Source organism: Agelaius tricolor, unplaced genomic scaffold (assembly GCF_023055355.1).
Source record: "Agelaius tricolor isolate 1412-34295 unplaced genomic scaffold, bAgeTri1.0.p SCAF_7, whole genome shotgun sequence".
In the NCBI taxonomy this organism is placed as follows: Eukaryota; Metazoa; Chordata; class Aves; order Passeriformes; family Icteridae; genus Agelaius; species Agelaius tricolor.
Window position 1 is genome coordinate 26,617,844 of NW_027269267.1, and position 12,340 is coordinate 26,630,183.

General features: G+C 37.3%; 1 protein-coding gene across 23 annotated transcripts in view; it reads left to right on the forward strand.

The window, feature by feature from the left end:
• The window catches only part of CUL4A (cullin 4A), a 57,515-nt gene that overhangs the window by 2,664 nt on the left and 42,511 nt on the right, over positions 1-12,340 (forward strand). For 18 of the 23 annotated variants that reach the window (XR_011679732.1, XR_011679734.1, XR_011679733.1 and 15 more), the window contains exons 3-8: positions 1,455-1,558; positions 3,627-3,696; positions 5,441-5,514; positions 6,941-7,103; positions 8,847-8,936; positions 9,383-9,465. Coding sequence is in view for 19 of the 23 variants with exons in the window: in XM_071430668.1 (XP_071286769.1) it covers positions 1,455-1,558; positions 3,627-3,696; positions 5,441-5,514; positions 6,941-7,103; positions 8,847-8,936; positions 9,383-9,465 (584 nt within the window). In the remaining 4 variants the exon portion in view is untranslated. Of the gene's footprint in view, positions 1-1,454; positions 1,593-3,626; positions 3,697-4,762; positions 4,854-5,440; positions 5,515-6,419; positions 6,609-6,940; positions 7,104-7,397; positions 7,609-8,846; positions 8,937-9,382; positions 9,466-12,340 lie in introns of those variants that run through there. The other 5 variants (XM_071430672.1, XM_071430655.1, XM_071430664.1 and 2 more) reach the window with 5 other exon arrangements.

Consider the following 12,340-nt stretch of genomic DNA (forward strand, 5'->3'; position numbering starts at 1 on the left):
GATGAGGCTGAGTGGGAAGCCTGAAGGATACTCCTTTCCAGACATTAGAGGCAGCATGGGATCAGGCATGAGGGTGCTTGGCAGAAATGTAGTCAGTGAGCAGTGGGAGGGTGGCAGCCAGTTTTTTGTGACTAAAATAGAAATGATGTCTGGGATTGGTGGTAGATTGCACAGATTTTGATAGCAGTAGCTTATACTTGATGGGATAGAGAAAGTGGGGCAGTACAAAGAATTGCTGAATGAGGAGTGAGTGATAAAAATAATGGAAAAAGAAAATTACATTTGCAGCAAGGTCCTAAATAACCTGAATTGGGGCAGTACTGCCCTTCTGGAGGACATAGAACAGGACAGTGTAGTAGCAAAGAAAAGACAGTAGAGCAAATATGAGAGTCCTGACTAGACTTATAGTTGGATGGATGGATAGGAGTGGCTATAACATTATCTGCAAAGTGATTGTCTGAATACTGCTTGTTGCAAGTTATCATTTTATGTACCTTAAGACCAAATGAAAAACATAGGCACTGTGTTATAATTTTGTTTGTTTGCATGCTTTAATGTTGTATCAAAATTGTGGAGGCCATTTTTATATGCATTTAAATAAAAACAGATTGGGTAGGTTAGAATCCTCTGGAGCAGAGGAAAACATTTTAGTTGTCCAAGTGACATAGTGCTTTAAATCCTTGGCAGTGTTCTGTGCAATATTGCCTCATAATATAACAGCAGTTGATATTAATGTAGTGACCACCAGAACATTTGGTTTTGAGCAGAATTGGCATCCTTAGTTAACTAAGGATAAATACTCAACTAAATCCTATGAGCTTCCAGTGAATAAGTTCAAGTCCTTATGTAATGGTTAATGTGGGGTTGGTTTTGGGGCTTTTGTTATTGTTTGGGTTTTTTCTTATTTTTTTCCTCTCAGTTTATGTACCTTAGCATGAGTGTGTGAATCAGTAGAAATACGTGGGAAGAAGTAAGTGGATAAAAACGCAGGAAAGGAGCTATACTCATTTACCATTTAGACAGACTGGTTGAAATGTCTAACTTAAAGTTATAAAGAAATTAAAATATTTGCTATGGTTGTGTTCCTGCCCCAAAAAAGTACTTGTGTGCATCTGAAGGATGCAAAATGGACCTTCTGGAGGAGTTCTACTGCTGAGCAGTACTGAAGGAGGCAGAATTCTGGTAGTGTTTAACAGCACACCTGAAATATGACCCAAATTGTGATGGTGGATCTTGTTTGTGACACAAAATCTAGCAGAATAAGAGGGGACCAAAATCAGGAAGGACTCCTGAAGTCTTAATTTTTCTACATAACTTTGTTTTGATGATTTGTTTTTGTGCACAGCTTGAACACGTAACACTGAAATTTTTTTTCCTTTGTAAGCCTTAATTACATAGACACAAAAATTTAAGTTGGTTTTTTGTCTCATTCATAATCCTTTTTTGGTTTTTAGGCTGTTGAAAATCTCTGTTCCCACAAAGTCTCTGCTACACTGTACAAACAGCTGCGACAAGTCTGTGAAGAACATGTGAAAGCACAAATCCTTCAGTTTAGAGAATATCCTTTTGTCATGCACAGAGTGGTTAGAATGGTTAGTTTAAATCATGATTTTTTAAAACAAGACTTTGCAAAAAATGCACCTGAAATTGTCAGTGTGTTAAAGAGATTCTTTGCTTACATGCTTTTAAATCGGTCATAGGCAACTTTAATCATCTGGGTGAATAATTTTTTGTTTATTGATGTGTAGCATCCTAGTAAAAATTTATTTATCATTTGAATTGGGAGGTAAATTTTACACTAAATCTAGAAATTGTCAATAGCACTATGAGATTTCTCAGCAGGTATGAATGTCTGTGGCAGGTGAGTAGTGATGCTTATGGCAGCAGTAGCTTAAAAAAAACACAGTCATTATCAACAACAGTAAAAAAATTTCAAACATAGTGTTCCTGTTTCACCAAAAATAACTACTAGTCAATAGTGATGTATCACAGAGGCATTCAACAAGCCTTCACATATCTTATGTGTACCTTGGGAGGTTCTTGGAAGAGAGCTCTAAGTTCAAGAGATCATTTGGCTATCTTGGGATGCATAGAAGAAGTTTTATGGTAAATTTCCCCATGGTTTACTGAAGTTACATTGCTGGACTTTTCTTCTGGCTGAATGGGTCACAGAAGTGCCTGTAGACCTGGCTGTAGCCAGCCCTGACTCCTGAAGCCAGTCAAGCTTTACGTGCTGAGAAGGTGCTTTATATCATAGGTATCTTCTGTGTAATAGCCACGGGCTTGCACTGCTGGAGCAGCAGATGAATAGTCTGTGTCCACCTTGGTGTCCCCAGATTCCTGGAAAATGCCTTAGCCAGCAGGTGATGGATGGAGAGTGCCATATTGAACAGATACTACAGCACTGTGGCTGCTGGCATTGTTTTCCAGCTCTCTATGGATGTTTTAGCAGATGATGATAGGATAAAGTAGAAAAAACCAAGGGGCCAGGACCCAGAGTGAACCTCCTTTCCAGGTGAATGCTTTAAATGTGCTTTGAATTGTGACTCTCCATTTCTTGGTTCACTGCATTCCCCAGGTAGGTGCCTACACTCAGAATAATTTGGGGTTTTTTAATGGTACATAGCACCAACATTATTTCAGGCTGTGTGGTTTTGGTTTTTGTTGGTGATTTGGTTTTTGATTTTTTTTGGTGGTTTTTTTTTGAGTCCCATTTATGACATCTGGCTTCTACCTAGCACATTAGTGCAGTAGTCTTTAACATACCTGGTCTTTGAGAACCAAGTCTTATAGTCTTCTTTAAAGCAGTGTACAACTATTTTTTGCGTTCCTGCTTTTTCAGACTTCAGATGATGTTATGAAGAAAACATTTTAGAACTAGTGCTTTCAAACTTTGTTTTCACCTTGCCCTCTTGACAGGGTGATGGTGGATTGGAGAGTTGAAAATTTAATATTTTCCAGGTGTGCCACTTTGTATCCCAAGGACATAAGATCCTTAAGATTAATCAGATTTGGCCAGAATGAGTTGGAAATGATGATTATGTGTGGGAGGGGAAGGTAAAGCCCCATTTAGATTTACTTGTGAGATACATGAGAACTGTTTTATTTGTAAATAACAGTTGGATCTGTTGTGTAATGAAGAAGACTCTGTAGATTACTTAGGGTGACCTGGAGATGTATATGAAAAGAGTGGTATTTGGATTTGTTGAGGATTATTTAGAACTGTAACTGCTTTTAAGAGATTAGGGTCACTCCTGTTGTGCTCAGTGTGAACTCATTAAATAAACAAAATAACCTCTCCATCCCTCTCACCTCAGTTGGTGACAAACATGTGTCTGATGCTGGTGGGATGTCTTGTTTAAATCTATATTAAGGTTGCACAGTGCAGCCACTAGATGGTATTACTGAAGAGCTGGGAGTGTTATTCCTTGAAAACACAGGGAGGCCTTTTGGAGAGCTGCCAGCCACTGTGCTGGGCAGCTCTGCAATTAATGGTTTATCCCTGGCAGGCACAGTAGCATTGGAATATCCATGGAGCAGCTTTGCCTAATGGCTGGCAAAGATCATCTCCAGAATATGACCTCTAAAGATACTTGCAAACTAGTTTTCCTTAATGGATGCTGTACAGATTCTCTGGATAGTCTTTTATTTTTAAAGAAGATAAATAAATGCTGGCAAGATCATTGCAGACAAATGGTAAGTTGAATGTTTGTTCAGAGTATCTATCCTTGAGGTGTGAAATCTGGCTAAAATTAGTTTGTCATAATTTTAGCTTGGGACTGCACTGCATCTCCTCCTCCAAGTTTTAGCATTGCTTTTCACTTTCCCCTTTGCTGGCTGAGGGAACTTCTGTTGTTGAAATGTAGGTTCTGTTAATGCTGACTTTGATAGGTTCATTTAAGGATTGAACATCACTCAAATATATTGACACCATTTTTCCTTTGGGTGAAAGAAAAACTAACCAAGGAGTGCTGAGGTTGTTTGCTGTTCATAATTTTAAGTAATTTGGGGAGTCTTTGCTTTTAAATAGCTTGAAGAAATGGTTAACTTGTAAATTTTTTTTTCAAAGCAGAGATTATTGTCCTGACTATAGCGCTAAGAAACAGAAAGGATAAAGAACTGAAACTTGCTTTCTATCTGCCTTTTTTTTGTCTTCTACCTCCACAATGATTTATGTTACAGAAAAGCTCCTCTCTGAAACACACTCTATGAAAATTGTGCCTTTAAGAACTCATTATAATTCCAAACTAACATTTTACAATGAGTTTTTATTGCATTGTCACTCACTTAGCTTTGGCTGCTGATGCCCCATATGGTTAAATTTCTATTTTCATTACTCGAATCCACTGTTCTTTCCTTTTCTGTGAGGTTTGGGCAGAGGTATATGATTTTTATCTGAATTAAAAATGGAAGGTGTTAGTTAGGGAAACTATTTGAATTTAGCAGTCTGATGAAAAGAGTTGAAGATACTGCCTTGAAAATGTAGTTAGTGTGAACCTGTTTTCATGAAAGGGCTTTTGCTATGAACACTGTTTGATTTAATTACCTCTAAGCATTCTTTTTTTTTCTTCCTTAAAGCAACAACCTATAGCAAGTGGCTCTTGCCCATGTGCTGGGTTAGCACTTGTGCTATTTAAGAAAAAAAACCCAGCTTTACTGCGATTTTACTTTAATATGCTTGGCCAGTAGCTATATCAGCCTGAGAATTGCTTCAGGGGCAATGAAATCTTTTAGGAAAGCAGTAGGTGGACAGCTGGGAATAGAAATCTCTGTGCCCTGGGGGGAGTTCCTGACATCTGGAGTTACACTAATGCTAAACTGGGGGGAGTTGGACAGCCTTCTTATGAGCAAAGGTAAAAATGGATTTTAAATGTAAAAGTCTAGTAAGCTACAAAACCACCTCTTCCTCCCACTTCTTTATTTAAAAAAAAAGATAATATATTTTTATACCTTCTTTTGATTGTTGCATTTAATGTATCTCTATTTTTCTTATGAATTTGGCAGTTAACTTTTACTATGAAAAGATCTATTGCACAGCTTATTACTGTCTTAGTTTAAACCTTTGTTGTTTTGCTTTTTTTAATTTTAAAGCAAGAAGCATGGCAGCATGCTATTTCAGGGTGTTTACTGACTGTATTGGAGGTACTGTTTGAATAGTTTTGTATATCAGTGCTATAAAACTCCTAACAAGCTAATAAAGCTATTTAGTTAATAGTTACGAATTTGAAACCTGTCTTGCATGTACTTGGGAATACCACCAAGTAATAGTATTAAATTCAATAGATTGCATACCTGTGTCTGTACAAGTCACCATAAAAGTTTAAAATATGTACATCAGTAAATGAGGTGTGTGTCTGTGATGTAGTTTTTCAGAAGTTGTTTTATAATTTAAAATAGCACATGGAGGTGAAGAGAAAAATACTTTCTTTATATATTTCAGATCATGATCAGAAGCATTTTCTTATTTTTGGATCGTACATATGTGCTTCAGAATTCAGTGCTTCCTTCTATATGGTAGGTATCCATGTAAGTATTCCTATAATCTTGAGAGTGTTGATGTGCTATTACATTTGCAAAGATTGAAAATAAGTTTTTCACATGATATTTGATCTATATAATAGATCTCTAAAATTTTGTGTCAGTTTATAGAGATGCATGTGTCAGCATATGTGTGTGTCATGTCCTCCTTCCCCAGGAATACTCACTGTCAAGGGTGGGTAAAAGAGGAAGGTCTGTGAAGATGGGCTTCAAAGTCAAGGTTTATGTGTAGCTGTTGTTGTCAGAGCCTGGTGAGGCTGAGTCTGTAGGAACCTCCCTTTGACTGCTGCTTCCCACCTTAGCACTGGCCCAGCATTACAGGTGCTCCTGGTTTTGACAAAATTCAACATTCAGCTTCTTGCTCTGTTTTTTTTAAGTAAGTCAGATACAGGGACAGGGTGCAGATTATCTTTCCATCTCTGGTCACTTGATGATGCTTTTGTACTTTCAGCTCACCATGGTCACATCTTTGGGCATTCTACTTTAAAGCATCCCCTCTGAGGGGCATTTTGCATCATTGCCCAAGCAAACAAACCCAGGCTTTGCCAAAAATTTCTGGTATTGTTACTACTTTATCTGAAGTGCCCTCCCCACAAAAAAAAAAAAGTAGATAAAGCACTGAAGTAAGAGCATCTCTTGTCCCTGCCTGGCTGGCTGCTGTGCTCTTGTGAGTTCCTCAGGCTATCTGAAGAACCTGGCATCTTTCTCCAGCCTCTTGCTTGTCCAGTGGACATCCTTTTTTCCAGCTTCAGCAGTTTTCCTCCAACTCTTTGTGTTGGGCTTCTTTTTAGTAAACATTATTGATGAGGTCTGTTCATACTTTGTCTTATTTTTCTCCCACTGGGAAAATTCCTTTTATTGAAATCCTGATGCATGTGAAGAAGTCAGAGGTAACAAGTTCTATCTAGGATTGCTCAGTTTTCAATATTTAACAATTGGCTGCTTCATGGCATAAAGGCACCATTCCTCATCATCTTAGAATGAAACGAGAATCTGATAGAGGCGGTAAGATCCTAAAGATACAAAGAATCCATGCTTTGAACAAAACCCACGAATTACACATAGAATGTCTGATCCAGGGAATTTTATATTAAGGTATATGATCAGTTTTGTTTGTTTTTTGTTTTTTTTTTAATGAGCAGAGAAACTTAGTCTATTATATGAAAGTTGGACAGGCTGGTAACAGTTCTCTACTGAAGTGTATGCCTGTGGTAGCGTGTGATCTGGTATTTTTAGGATAATTCTTGTAACAGTTTTGTTAGAGGACGGTGTCAAAAAGAGTACACATACCATTAATCTATTTTTTTCTGTATAATATATAATATACACTCTATATATTTTAAACATATGTCTGATTTTTCAAAAGACTCAACAGTGTGACTAATTTTCAATATTCACATAGGGATATGGGGCTAGAGTTATTTAGAAACCATATCATTAGTGACAAGCAAGTTCAAACCAAGACTATTGATGGAATTCTCCTGCTGATCGAGCGAGAACGAAATGGTGAAGCTGTGGACAGGAGCTTGCTGCGGAGTTTGTTGAGCATGCTCTCAGATCTGCAGGTGAGTACAGCCAAATTCACTAGTAACAGTGTGGATTGCTGAGTCATGTTTTGAAACACAGTGTGGATTGCTGAGTCATGTTTTGTACAAAAATTATCCTGTTCACCTAGTAAACGTGTGTAAAATCTGGCTATTACATTGGTAGGATTGCCTTTTTTACCCTATGTGCAATCTTGTACTGTTTTTAAGAGACCTCTTGGCCTGTTTTCCTTAGCAGAGGTAATGGCCTCAGATCTTAATAGATTTGCAGTATTTTGTCTGTCTTAATCACTCATTGTCTCATCCTAATGCCAGATAAATGTAGGAACAGAAAAATCCCTCTCTGTCACTGTAAAAAGGTGTCACTTTTTGGAGTCCAGATCTTGGGTCTATATCACAAAAACATCACTCTGCTGGCAACTTCTTAGAAATGCTGAGGATAGAATGGGATGCCATATTAAGGCCAAGGTTTTCAGATAGATCATGTCAAGCTGCAACTTACTGGAACTTTCCATGAGCAGAGATAGTGAGTAACCAAGGAGAGTGACAAATGCTGTGCTTCTGGCTTCCACTTAGGTTGTCCTTGAGTTAACGTTGCAGCCTTGTGTGATCTGCAGTGAAACTTTAGAGGTATCCTTCATTCCTAAAACCTGCTCAGGTTGCTCCATTTCAGAGTGGCAATACAGCATTACAAAACTGGCTGAAGGTTTGAAGGAGTTTGAAGAGGCAGACTACATAAAAAAGCCCTTTCTGGTTAGGCTTACCTGGTTTTCTGCCTTTCATGTTAATCCTCTTGACTTTAATCTGTAGCTTCCTCTCTCATCCCAGAAAAATGAGTCTGAGAGAGAAGCCATTGAAAAAAAAAATTAGGTTTTTCAAAGTGATAGAATGGTTTGGGTTGGAAGGGGCCTTAAAGATCATCTAGCTCCAACCTCTCTGCATTGGGCAGAGAACCTTCAACTAGGAGTCCTTAAGATACAAAAAGTGATCAGAATGTAATGAATTTTACAGCTCTGTTATGTGTTTTGGAAAAAATATTTTCTTCTATTCTTCCACCACACTTAAGGAATTTTCCCTTTTTCTTTACACTGTCCCTCTGTTTATGTATGAATCTATAGTTCCTCAGACTGTTATAACTTTTTCTTTATGTAGTTGTTCTTTCTGGCTTATTTCCTTTCTATAGTAAACTCTTAGTCATTATGCAGAGATTTTTTTTTTAATGTCTATGATTGTTATTGGTGCCTTTTTTGCACACCTTATTTGTTCCCTGTAGAAAAAGTTCATCTTATTTGATACAATTCATTTTTCCTGGGCCACTGAGAGAAGCTTAGCAGATCTGAAGATGTGTTACTCAGCATATTAATATTTTACTGATGACAATTACCTGGTTTGTGCTAGTTGGAAGGAGTTTTTTGCTACAGAAATGAGTGGAAGTTTAGATCTTGGGTGAATTGAATGCCATTGCTGTGCTGTGATCTTGGGTACTGGTGTTGGGCTGTGTACCTAAACAGAAGCCTGTTAATTTAGACTGTTTAAGTACTGATGACTGAAACAAATTGTTGCTGCTCTGGAAAGTCAGTTCTGATCTCAGTCTTTTTAAAACCAGTGGGCAAACAAAAGATTTGTTAATGTAGTGTTACATTGACATTTCCCACAGCTGTGTACATCTTTAAAATTTTACTTGCCCTCTTACACCTGACAAACAAAATATGATACTGTCACTGTGAGCTTAATGTGAGTAACTACATTGATTTCTTGAACCAGGTTTACAAGGAATCATTTGAACAGAGGTTTCTGGAAGAGACAAATTGTTTATATGCTGCAGAAGGCCAAAGATTAATGCAGGAAAGAGAGGTAGGTGCATGTGGTAGATGATGGCTTTTGTGTTAACTTTATCAACTCTGGGATTACATAAGAACTTTGGTAGTGCCATGGTGTCTTAATGTCCAGTGAAATTTACTGGCACACAGGTATTCAAAACACAATATGTTGGTATGGAGCATGGCATTGAATCAACAGGGAGAGCAGACCCCGGGTTCTACTGGAATTTGATAGATACAATTGTGTAGTAACACAGTGACATTTTTGTAGCTAAAGTCACATTATCAACTATAGTACCTTTAATATGAATTAACATTGATTAATAAAATTACAGATTATGTAGTACATAACAACGTTCTGGTGGAATAGTCCTTTCCAATTAATGTACTTTTAAAAAAATGTAATTTAATTGTCATGGAACAAGATTAGCTGCCTTTCATACCTCTATAGTTGAACTGGTCATTCTCTTGTCTTGTTAGGTCCCAGAATATCTTCACCATGTTAATAAACGTTTGGAAGAAGAAGCAGACAGAGTTATAACATATTTAGATCACAGCACACAGTGAGTACAAATTTTACTTTTTTTACTGTAAGTCGAGCATTCTTCATAAATCAGTGTGATTATCTATGGTTGTAGAGACACTGAGATAATGTCTTTGTTATCTTACAGATATTATCTTGTTGAGAGTACTTGTGAAATAGCTTGTTTTTTAAAGACTTTGGTTTTATCAAAAGTTGCTTCTTTAAAATAAAAGTGTATTTTCAGTAAGAAAGAAGACATATGTTCAGAAATATTCATTCTGTATAGTGCATTTAAGAAATTTGTATAAGAGCTCAAATTTCCATTATCAAAACAGCAGCTGATTTTAGCCGTTCATGTACTGATAACATCTTTAACCACAAATCTCTTGAGGGAAGGAAAGACTCATTAGAAAAAAAAGCAAAACCACAAACAAACAAAAACCCAAACAAAAAACCCAGAAGGGCAGAAGGTCATGAGTATCATTTGTAAACAGTCCAAGGTGTGAGCTTAACAGTGCATCAACTGCTGCCAATGCACTGTGTGAGGTAGCTTATCCTTTTTTCACTTGGGTTTTAAGTAATAGTTTTGTTAATTTTGTTAAATTAACACATTCCTGCAGGAACTGACACTACATAAATCCATATAGAATTTGTCTGTAGCAAGTGGTTGCTTTTTTTCTTTATTTAAGAATGTGACATTAAATTTATTGGGTTTTAGTCTTCTGGAGGATTTATTGGCATGCCATTTGATGTCTAAAAGGATAACTGAATAAAAATCATCTTTTGTTATCTTCTTCAGACATTTTATATGGATGTATAGATATACACTTATGTGTGGTGTGTGTCATGGAACATACTTGAACTTGGATCTTCCTGTAAATGCTGATTGCAGGGTGACTAGCTTTTTCTGGTGAAATCACTCTTATTGAAATATGTGGAGCTTTCTGTTTATAAAGTTATAGCAAATATATTTATTTATTTACTGTTTAGGTTAAAAAATAGATTGAAACCATTACATTTTCAGTCTAGGTAGACATCAAGTACTTGCATTGAATCTCACCCTTAAAGGCTTAGAAACTTACTTTTAGTAGGGTTCACACTAATTTTCTTCCCTTGCATTAAGAAACAGCAGTTGTTAAAATAAGAGCACTTGAGTGTTCCTGGGATCATATTGTTTCTCTGTGTGTGCATGAAAACAGCAAAAAGGATGCTATTTAGTTGCAACTGGCTTGATCTTGAGATGGAAATGAAACTTCTAGGACAAAAGCATCATGTGAAACACCACACCAAATACTTCAGACAACACCTGGGACAACACAAGTGTGTAGTTGCAGCCCACAGGGGGATTCTTTCAGCCCAGCAGTACATGCTACTCTGGACAGCTGCCCAGATCAAGTGTGTATCCTTGTCAGTCCTAGGTGACCAGGGTACATGGCTTTGAAGTCATCCAGAGGGTACTTTCTGGCTCCTTCCTTAGCCAAGATAAATACTCATTTTGTTTGCTTGCTAGGATGTAGTGCTTTGCCTCTTGGCCTCAAGCAGACAAATTGTCCCTTCTCCTCTACTCAGGGGATGGAGGATGGTATTTCACATAACCCTATTGGAAACAGCCAGCATCTGCAGATAGCAGTAGTTGGAGATGGCAGAAGATATGGAAAAATGGCCATTTGTGTTAAAAACAAGGGTCTGTTTAAACAGCATTTCATGTTCACTTATGACCACTGAAGGGAACAAATAGAGGAAGTGTATGTGATGCCCTGACACTCTCCTGGAATCTGCTTGTTTTCAGCTCAGTCTGTTTTCTGAACCTGCTGGGGTTTGTGTCTTTGTATCTCAGAAATACTTGCAGTCTCTGATAGGGATTCACATCAGCTTTTCTGTCTGTGCCAGGCTTTGGCAAAGTGTTCCACAGGTGATAAAGAGCCTCCTTGTAAGTCTGGTACCCAGTATCATTGCTGATGACCCCAGTTCATGTGTTGAAAATAAAAGTGATCAGTCAGTTCCCTTCACCCCTTTCCTGCCTGTTAATGGTATCCCTAAGTCTAGACATTGCAGTTGTGTCTCTTGTAGCTGCTGCTGCATGTTTTGGTCATCCCTGCTTCCTTCTCTGACCCTTTCCAAATGAACTGGTGTGAACTGGTGTGGAAGGTCAGGCATGTCACTGGTGGCTGTTTCAGGAAAGAGGGTGTGTTAGCAAAGGTACCCTTTTAGCAAAAGTGTACCCTCCTACAGGAAAGGCTGCCATCAGTCCAAGCTGAGCACCTCTCTTCCAGGAAATCCCAATTAAGGTTCTGAGAACCAGTTTTGTAATACTTATAAAGAAATGGTTGGTCTTATGTTGTTCCATTGTAAGCAGAGTAGAAGTTTAAACATTGGAATTAATTAATGAAGTGCCTTTGCACTTCAGACATTTATTTTATCTTCTAGGTGATGAAAGATATAAGGGAAAACTTCCCATTATTTTTCAGTCTTGTCTAAAATGCATGTATAAAGGTAAAAAGTAAGGCATATTAAAAGAGAAATTTAAAAGTTTTTGCAAATTTGTGTCTTGTGCCTCTTGCTCAATTTATGCTTGTGTGCATACATAACACAATTAGCTGAAAATTTTACAATTAGCTGAATTTTTAACATGTGTATTATTTTGGTTTGAAGTTCAAACCCTTGGAGGTTTTTGGGTTGTTTGTTTCCAGAACTCAATGACTTTTTTTCCAGTTACACTTTTGTATTGACTTTTGCAATGTAAGCTTCTCACTTCTGCTGTGTAAGGAATTTAATTTTATCAATTTATTTTTATTTTTAAATTACATACACAGTTTATTGTTGTCTTATATCATGTGATGTTTTTTGTCTTAATTTGTAACCTCTTAAGTATAAAATTGTTGGGTTTTTTGCATTATAATGTAAGTTATGCACAA